Raw genomic sequence first — 9,732 nt, 5'->3', positions numbered from 1 at the left:
CAGCTTTAATTGCAATCGACGGCTTCGATCACATATAAACCCGCGTACTTTACTCGCTAATCCCCCCTCTTGGCGAATGTAATTTGGAGCTTCCCCCATTTAAAACTCGCGCGTGCAGAATAAAACCAGTGGAGAATTCGGGGTCGGCGGGCGTGGACCTCGTGGGCTCGGTGCACGGGGCTACGCGAGTCCGTGACCGTGCCGCTCGGCGTGGCCAGAGTGAGGGCGAAGGTGACAGGGGTGCTCCATCCATGAACTGGGTCCTTGCAGGTACGGGTACTCGGGGCTTCAGGTGGGGATGGAGGGATCCACGTGGATTAAAGCGGCGCGTGCCGGCCGCGACCGCTGCGCCGGGTGGGGCGAGGGATCCCGTGCGATGGAGCACTGTGTTGACTAATGGATTTTCGGGGCTGCCGCGCCCTGCGATTAATAAAAATTTGAGACCGGCTAAACGAACGAGACGCGTGTGATAGGCAAATGGCCTTGGAGTACGCTCCGGCTGCTTGTGCTAAAATATTTGGCCTGACACGGTCCAGTGGATTTGCATTGTTTGCTTATCTGACACTATGATTTGGTCGTTTGCTTTGGTCCGGTCGATCGGGCGGAATAGTCTTTTGGTTGTGCGGCATCCGGGCGTGGTTTGGCTGTTCCTCTGACATCGTGCGCATGTTTGCGTTTTCTTTTTTGTTTGGGAGTTTATTAATCTATGCATTTTAAGCAAACTCCTACAATTGATTTTAATCTCCGATGATGGAAAAGCATATGCCCCTCTTGATTTTGCAAAATAATGTAGTAAAACATTTTTTATTACAGCCATTAGCTAAAACATTTTTTAACCTAGCACTTATGTAATTGTTCATTATCAATGCACAATTCGACCCCTTAATTTCGATTTCAAGTCACGCGCCGTCACTGGCAATAGGATATTCGGAAAGAAAAAAAGAGACGTGCAATAAGAGAGTAGTCAACATACAACTGCAAATAACTACAATAGCGATAGAGATGCAAGATGCTCCTTCCTAAACGTGTACTAATAATTATACTGTCAACGAAGAAAGAAAAAATATAAACGTGACCGGCATCAAGGCGAGACTCTTCACTCTTGGGCCTGTATCGGTTCCGCTCTTCAGCTCTTGTATCTTTATCATCTGTGTTCTCAGTAAAACAGGGGAGAAACACACAGGGGAGTACCGAGTGCAAAAATGGGTCGAGACATTCTCGTCTTTCCTAAAGCTAAAAGTGGTGATCAACTGATCGATAACCGAATGAGTAACTCGGTCAAGGACTGTTCGCTATTTGTGTCCCATCCCATGCGCCGGTGGCCCCGGTCCGGGCAGCAGGCTTGCTTGAATCGGTCCAGGGCTCGTAACGACGGCGACCGGCCAATCTGTCCGGACCAGTTGCTCCATCGAGTTCAGAATTGTCTGCTCTCCTTCTCCTGTGCTCCGCTGCACTCCCAGTCCCATCCCAGTTGATGCCCAGATACACAAGGGACCGAGATGGAGGTCTTGTTTAGTTGTGAAATTTAAATTTTCAAATCTATCACATCGAAAAAGAATCTTACATGCATGAAGTATTAAATTTAAACGAAATGATAAAAAAACTACATAGTTTGCTTGTAAATTGCGAGACGAATCGAATGAGCCTAATTAGCCTATGATTAGACACTAAATTGTTACGGTATATATGCTCTAATGATAGATTAATTAGACTTATTAGATTCATCTCGTAGTTTACAGACGGATTTTGTAATTAGTTATGTGATTAGTCTATATTAATATTTTAAATGTACAAATATTCTATTTTTACAATTTTACAAGGGCAATTAAACAAGGCCCGACTCTGCAATCTCCATCCAACGGGGAACTTCAAACAACAGCGCATCAGAGCAACGGCTTCTATTTGGATGACTAAATCCACATTTTAGTCATTTTGTTCAAATTTTCATCTCTAGCAGGCTCCCTACTTGGGTGACTAAAATGAGGGAGTGACTAAATTTTTTTTTCCACTCCCTCAATTTGGTCACCCTCCACTTAGGCTACCAAAAGTAGATACCACCATTTTTAGTCTATTTAGTCGCTGCTGTTGGAGTAGAAATTATATTTTAAGTGATTAAATTTGAAAAGTGAGTGACTAAAATAAATTTTAGCCATTCAAAATTTAATCACTCTACTAAAATTGCTCTCCGAGGAGAAATCGTCTCCGGTTTCGTCCCCGTCCTCTGTACGAGACCCAACTGCGCCGAGAAGAGCGAAATATTCGGGAGGTACGCTCCACCAAACTGGCGTGTCCGTTTCTCTTCTCCTCCTCCATGTGGCCGCAGAAAAATGTGGAGGAATTTGGGAGAACCCAGGGCGAAACGGAAACCTACGACTACGTCCGAGCTCTTAATTGGACTCACGCAGTCACGGGTTGCCCGTGCATGAGACGGAAAATGCATGACGATTTGGGGTGAGAAGACTTGCAGCTCTCTCTGGTACTGCACGAGTTGCTTCGAGATCTGGTGACACCAGATAACTTGGCAAGGCGCCAGCATTTCTTTGACTCGTTTGGGATTCTTCTGCAACATGCTTGACATCCTTCGGCCGGCCCGTCCCATGGGTCACCACGCTTGTTCGCTTGGAATGCGGTGGCGCAAAGGATTCAAACGCGGGCGCCGAAAGCAACTTTTTGTCTTCCTCCTCCGTATCTGGCTCACTGGCTGACGGCCAACGGGGGCAGCACCACCGGAAATGAAGCGCCTCCCTTTTCTTTCCGCAGCAAAAGAGACGCGCAACTTGCACTGCGCTGGGCAGTGGCCGAGACGATGAGACTCCGCTCCCCGCGGGTCCTCGCTAGTGGAGGCACAGACAATTAGAGCTCCCGAGTTCGCCACTGCTCCAACGCGGCAACCGCCCAACCCAGCCGAACTGAGTTCTCATCCCTTCAGTTTTTTTTTCTCTTTTTTTTGCGGGTACTCCATTCGTTCCAAATTATAAGTCATTTTAAGAATTTTGGAGAGTCAAAGTTTTTCAACTTTGATCAAATTTATATAACAAGATAATAATATTTATGATACCAATTAAGTATCATTAGATTCTTTGTTAGCTATATTTTCACAGTATATCTATTTGATGTTATAAATTTTTGTGTTTTTTTATATTTTTTTTGTCAAACTTTGAGATGATTCGACTCTCTAAGATTTTTGGAATGACTTATAATTTGGAACGGAGGGTCCCTTTAGTAACATTAATTTATATGTCCTCATTCCTTATCAGACGATTTCCGGGCCCAAGCATCAGAAATGGCAAAGGAAGATTCGGTACAGGGATGAAGAAGCCCGACGGCAGAGAAGCCATTGCCGGACCTGAAGGCGGCGCGGAAGGGAGAGGCGACGGTGAATGCTGAGGACTGAGCAGCAGTTCTGGCAAAGTATACGATTGTTTTTTTCTCGAACGCAAAGACTATACGATTGTGACTGCGCCGAACCGCTGAAGGAGCAGCGTGTGGTAGGGATCGATTTAGATGAAATTAGTAGCTAGGAGCAACGTACGACATGAAAAATATTCACGGGGCAAGGACGCAGGCCCAGCTCTGTAGTGTTGACAGAACAGGGCGGTCGCGCCCTGGGCCCCCAAATTACTAAGATCTAAGGGCTAAACTGTGATATGTTGTTAGCCTATTACAAAACAAGTGAGCGCCATCGATTTAGCCGAGACTGTGATATTATGTTACAAATCAGCCCATCGACAACCTTAGCCCTTGAAGAGTGGGTGAGATCATCCATCTTCCTGGCATCTTCCTGGCGTACAGCACTGTGTGTAGGGTTGCCGTTATAGTATTTAACGGGCTATAGCCGACTTTAATAGGCTTTAAATACTATATTGGCTACCCTTCCTAACAGTTATAACCGTCTATAATAGTAGTTATGGCCGGTTATTTAAAATTTTATTTTATATGCATCAAAATTAACTTTTGCTACTGATTTAGTTAGATGGCAATGTTAATTAGGGCCCTCCATGACGGCGCGAAAGCCACACGGCGAGCAAGGAAGGGCATGCAGTGTAGAGGTGCTGGATGCTCTCCCTTTCTTCCGGCAGGGTCGGATATGGGTCTAAGGCGGGTCATGGCCCTAGGCGTGGCCCAAATAATCTGTAATATGCCTTGTAATTTTCCAAGGCCCAGTTATGTTCAAAAAAAAAATTCCAAGGCCCAGCTATGTTCAAAAAAAAATTCCAAGGCCCAGCGAAGATATATGGATCAGCTGGACCAAAGTTCTTTTGCAGCCCACCACCGGCAGCCCGTGGGCAACGCGCTTGCTCAGTCTCTCGTGGCCTGGAGCGCCGCCTGCTCGTCTTGGGCAATCTTCGGCTCTTCCTGTCGACTCGAACTTTCCCCTTGCTACAGTTCGCTTGGGCGATTTCGAGGGCGACTCCTCCTTCCTCCGCCGCTCCGCCGGCCCCTCTCCTCTGGCGCCTCTCCGGCGACGGACTCGAGAGGGGAGCCCGGCCCCTCGGCGGGTGGAGCTGTATAGCAGTAGATCTAGGGTTAGGTCTTCGTGTTTCCCTTTCCCGGTGGCGAATGCTCTTTCGCCGTCTAGGATTTTGGCTCCCCTCCCCTTCATCAGCGGCGGCGGCGGCGATGACGGCGTCGGCTCTGGCGATGGTCGAGGGTGGAGGTGTTCCCCTTCGGCGTCGATGTCGGATTGGGGATTCTGCTCGCCGGGACTCATTCATGGCGGGGACGTTGAGCTCGTCGACTTCCCTGTTGCGGAGGAGGCCAGGTGCGATGCTTTTGCTCTAATAATGGGGGGAGTCGGGAGTGGATCTCATCCCCTGCTTAGGGTTTGGCTTGAGGTGGGTCGCCGGGATGTCTTTGGGCGGCGGCGGCGCCATCTCTGTTCTCCGGGCGGGTGGCTTCGTCGCCGGCGCCGGCTTGTGCTTCATCTCTGCGAAAAAGGGTGGGAGCTTCCAGTACTCCCCGTCTGCGGGACCTGGATTTCGGCCGCTGGCCTCGCCGGCGGTGGCGGACTGTTGCTCTTGAGGTTCTCACCGGAGCGGATGCCGATGGTCTTTCAGCGGATTGGTTACGGCTCAGTGGATCTGGGTCGTCGGCTCTTGCGGCTCTACATGTGTTGGTTCGCTTCGGTGGTGGCAACAAGAAGAAGCGGCGGTCGGCGGCGAGCTGCAGTTCGGTGGCGGCGACTGACAGTTCGAGGCGACCTGGCGGTGAACCGAGAACAAACTGGAAGCAACGGTTATTTGCAAAGAAGCCCTTGTACTTTTTTTCTTTTCTCTTTTGTTTCCAGGTTTCTGTTGTATTTGGGGAGGGGATGTACTGTTATCCAAATCTAATGAAATCCTCATCCTTTCGCAAAAAAATCCCAACCCTAAGCAACGGCGCAGCAGCCATCAAGCGACGGCCGACGAGACGACGAGCACGGCGCAGGCGCGCGGCTTCCCGGCCGCTCAGGCGCGTGGGCGCGGTCACTGGTCCGGTGTCCCTGTCGGGCAGGACTGCTGCCGGCGGCCGCGCGGCGCGGCGTCCCGGCCGCTTGGACGCGCGGCACGGTGCCCCGGCAGCTCGCCCGCTCGACATCCAGGAAGCAAGCAAAGGTGGCGTGCGGCGCGGCGTCTCGGCAGCTCGCCCGCTCGGCGTCCAGGAAGCAAGCAAAGGCGCAGGCAGCAAGCAAGATCACGGGAGCAGAAAAGAATTAGCCGGCAGCAAGCAAAGCAAAAGGCAGCAAGCCAGCGTAGGTTAATTTCTCAATTTGATTCTACCTCCCTATTCCCCAATTGGTCATCTTGCAATGCACATTTATTTTTTCTGTTAAAATTGGACAGATTAATTGAATGTTACATTCAATTATCATTTCCACTAATTAATTGTATTTTGCATATTACTTACCTAATTTCTTTCATAGGAACGTCCGGTCACGGCAGTCGACACTTAAAGGCAAGTTGGCGCGCAAAGCCGCAGACAGATCACTGGCGCCAAGTACGTCGGCCCAATAATTTTTTTGTAGGAAAAGGCCCAACCCCACAAATTGGATTGCTCGTAACATAGATCCAGTAACAGCCTGTTTCCAACTTTGAAGGCCCATCTAGCCTCCTCAAGGCCGCCGTCCACTCCTCTCCCGAGTGCCGCCGCATCTCTCCGTCCGCCTCATCTCCGACGGCCGGCGTCGCATAGAGCCATCGGCATGCCATCTCCGCGGCTGCCGCTCGCCTCGCCATGCCACGGCCGGTTTGTCCTCCTCCTCGTCCCGGCGCTGCTGCTGCTCTCCTCCGCCGCGCACAGGTCTGCCCCTCGCCGCCACCCCCCCCCCCCCCCCCCCCCCCCCCCGCGCCGCCTTGATCCGCTCCGCTTCCCAGTTCCTCTCCCTCCTGACCGCACCCGTGCGTTCCTCTGCAGCGCGGAGGAATCGAAGAGGGTGCTTAGCGTCGGCAAGGAGCTAGTGGGCGAGACGATGCCACTGCGCCACGGCCGGCGGGTCTACAGGGTCGACGGGCTGCGGCCGTCCGCGTGGTACGAAGTCAAGATCTCCTACCCGGCCTCCGTATGATCTGTGCCCTTCACGTGAGAGAGAAACGAGATTGCAGCATCTTCGTGTCCTTAACGGCTGTGTTTGTGCCTGTGTCTGTAGATACCGTCCAGCTTTTCGATCCGGCTTGTGGACGATCCTGACGATGCGGACTGGAGCAGCAAGAACAGGAGGCTGCTCAACACGGAGAAGATAATTTTCAAGGCTGAGGATAGCAACCCGGTTAGTGTTGATCAGTCATCAACCAATGAGCTGATTTGTTTCTTGCCTGCAGAATCTCAATGGCATGCGTTGATTAGGTGATTCTTGACAGCTGTATGTGATCGATTTCAGGTTTATGTTCTTGTTACTGTGGAGCCGGAGGGTGTGGTGGCAAAGCCAAATGTGCAAGAGAGAGAACTCGCACTTTTTAACATTGGTATGGAATTAGTGTTTCACTATAATTCATTTCAGACGTCTTTTAGGAATGATGATGGGATTAGTCAAAACCTGCTAGAACCTTTAGCATGTATTATGTGTATGAGCTGACAAATATGCATCATTTTACTCCTGAAGATAGTATTGGATGAATCGGGCTCTGTAATTTGGTTATTCCTGCACAAGTCCATAGGAATAATTAGTGGTTTGAACAGCATCATGCATTTCCTAGGTTCATCAGTGCTCTATGCTTGTAATTACACTGTTTATCCTGAAATTGAAAGCTTTGCAAAGATTATTTGGAATCATATTAGGCTTGGATGCTTGATGCATGACTTAAATTTTGAAAGCTAAGTTTCTTCCTACGTAGCTAAGAAAAGGCAGAGTTCAGTACACTAACTTAATACTACAGTACTACCTAACAGCTTCTACTTTTGTTTCTGGACTTCCCTAATTCATTGATCTGAATTCCTTTTTCGCATTATCTCATTGGTCCTAGTCCTACTAGTGGGTTCTTTATGATTGAGTGGTTAGGTGTTCTAACTGAATTATCGTGAATTTCTCCTGTTTTCATTTAATAAAATACCAAGCATAAGCATCCAGCATCTGCTTGTTTTCAATTCCACATTATTAGCAGTCATTTGTTCTTGCACTTTGCAAGTACACACCCTTGCAACCTTGGTCGTTTGTTCCCAGTAAATTTTCGGACTAGAATCAATCAGTGAGCTTGTGCTGCACCTGTCTGATGAATGAATGAATTGCTCTTGCACGTATTCAGTTGTTTCTGATGGAAAATTGTCTACTGTCCTCTTTATGATTGCCTTTAGAGATTCCTGTAAGAGTTTCGATCTACTCCCTCCATCTACTTTTATAAGGCGCGCGCGCATATCAAGATTCAAACTTTGCAATCTTTGACCAATACTTTAACTATTAATTTTTTATTTTTTATAATGTAAGCTTCATATGATTGGATTCGTAATTAAATATACTTTACCATGGTTATAAGTTTATAACCATAAGTGATATAATATGTGATAAATGAATGTTATACTATGCCTTATAAAAGTGGAAGGAGGGAGTATCAAGCAACATATTCGTGTCCTGAAAACGACACAGATGGGTGTAGTTTGTCTTGTCATGTTTCTGTTTCTGTGGACATTTATGATGCAACCATCCAACTGCTGAACTGCCTAAACAACTCACTCGATTAAATCTGGATATTTGAATTTTTGTGCAGTTTGCGATGAACTTATGCTTGGGATCCCTGTTTTTGCCTGGTGGGTTGGAATCGCAGCACTACTCTGCATCGTGCTGGCGTCGCTGGCACCACTTGTTCTCCCGCTGCACAAGATCCTTAACTATGAAGCCTCGGACCTGAGCAAATGCGACGCCGCAAAGGTGTCATGATAGATGAAATAGGGTTGCAAGACACAAGTGCTCAATTTTGCAGAGAGTAGGCAATTGTAGTGATCTTTGCCCTTTCTGATGATCCATGCATCTGACAGTGATTGTTGTACCCTGGAGTTTAGTGCTCTACGCATCCACTCCAATCCTGTAGCTGACATATCAATTGTTCGGTCTTCAGTTTATGTTGATATTTTTGCTGTATATCGTTGTTGTGATTAAGCAGGATGCTTCGCATTCTTGCAGCTGTTGCTCCGGTACGGTGAAAGCTGACAGAACGGGTTGACCTCTCGTGTAAAACGAGTTTATCGTGGTTGCTTCTTCTGGTGCCGTAACAGACAAGGTGTCGTCGGAGACACATGCAACCTGTAAAACTGCTCTCACTACGTACAGCAGCCAGGTCATGTTTCATCGGTCACTGGGCAGGTGAATCAGACCCATCAAGAAACGTATCTGAAAACCGTTGCGCAGGATCCACAAGATACAGTTGCCATCACTCTAGCGTAGCATGATGGACCAAGGCACCACACCAAGCATTCATGAGCCTTTTCAATGCGCCGATGGCAACTTGTTCTTCTTCTAGTCTTCTCCCAGGCAGAGGGACAGCCGGGTAGTGAAGGAGAAAAGAACACGTACCGGCGGGCTTCGTTCTGACAACATGAAGGCGAGCACCGCCCCCAACAAACATAAACACTAGAAGTCTAGACGTCTCGTGGCTGCCAGGCCCGTAATCCGGCACGACAAGCACGAGGCGTGCAGCTGCAGGGGCTTGCTGGGTCAAGTGTTAATGGCCGGCCCCGTTCCCCTGGGCCCTGGGCATTGGAGCACTGGGCAAGGACGGAACCGCGGCGGGTGCCGGCGAGCAGCGGCGATCTCCTCCCGATCCTCTCGTCCTGCCTGCCCATGCTCGCGTTCTCGCTTTCAGTGCGGTTGCACATTCAGTGCGGCTTCCATTCCATTCCATGGCTAGCTGCTGTGAGCAGTTGGGTGCGCATTCAGTGCAGCTTCCATGGCTATCGCGCCGTCGTCACGTTTTCGCTAACGACTAGCTCGAGGGCGCCTCGTTTGACAGGGCCACACAACCATTCTAGTCTGCTTACGCATGCGCGTGGCTGTTCGGAGGGCGTGCACTCAGTGCAGCTGAACATCCCAACGGCAAGGGAGAGGCTTGCCGACTGCTGCATGTACTATTTATTAGCAGTGCGACTACTCGTTAAATTAAGCTCTTGTTTCGATCAGAAAGAGACATCTGAACTTTGGAATGCTCGGCTGATTGCGCCTCATAACCGAAATATTTAAGCATGTTCAGTTAGACAGTTAAGTTATAGTCACCGGCGATCGAGTGGCGGCTCCTTTTTTTATCTAAAAAAATGTTGAGATTGATCCGA

The 9,732-nt window shown here is 49.0% G+C and overlaps 1 protein-coding gene across 7 annotated transcripts; it reads left to right on the top strand.

Moving 5' to 3' along the window:
- The first annotated feature begins 4,316 nt into the window (after positions 1–4,316).
- LOC120691191 lies at positions 4,317–8,548 on the top strand. 7 transcript variants are annotated; one of them, XM_039974201.1, is made up of 9 exons: positions 4,326–4,979; positions 5,090–5,256; positions 5,374–5,735; positions 5,903–5,976; positions 6,077–6,279; positions 6,394–6,538; positions 6,626–6,745; positions 6,857–6,941; positions 8,178–8,548. In XM_039974201.1, the coding sequence occupies exons 1-9, from the start codon at positions 4,677–4,679 to the stop codon at positions 8,345–8,347; spliced, it is 1,629 nt and encodes a 542-aa protein (XP_039830135.1). In that variant the 5' UTR covers positions 4,326–4,676; the 3' UTR covers positions 8,348–8,548. The 7 variants fall into 7 exon arrangements, 5 of the variants coding, with proteins under 5 accessions (XP_039830135.1, XP_039830134.1, XP_039830138.1 ...); XR_005682145.1 differs by having other exon boundaries at positions 4,317–4,979; positions 5,090–5,731; positions 6,394–6,507; XR_005682144.1 differs by having other exon boundaries at positions 4,319–4,979; positions 5,090–5,735; positions 6,394–6,507.
- Positions 8,549–9,732: the final 1,184 nt, after the last annotated feature.

Source organism: Panicum virgatum, chromosome 9N (genome assembly GCF_016808335.1).
Source record: "Panicum virgatum strain AP13 chromosome 9N, P.virgatum_v5, whole genome shotgun sequence".
Lineage (NCBI taxonomy): Eukaryota > Viridiplantae > Streptophyta > Magnoliopsida > Poales > Poaceae > Panicum > Panicum virgatum.
The sequence above is the reverse complement of the archived record's forward strand: the minus strand, read 5'-3'. Positions and strand labels throughout refer to the sequence as shown.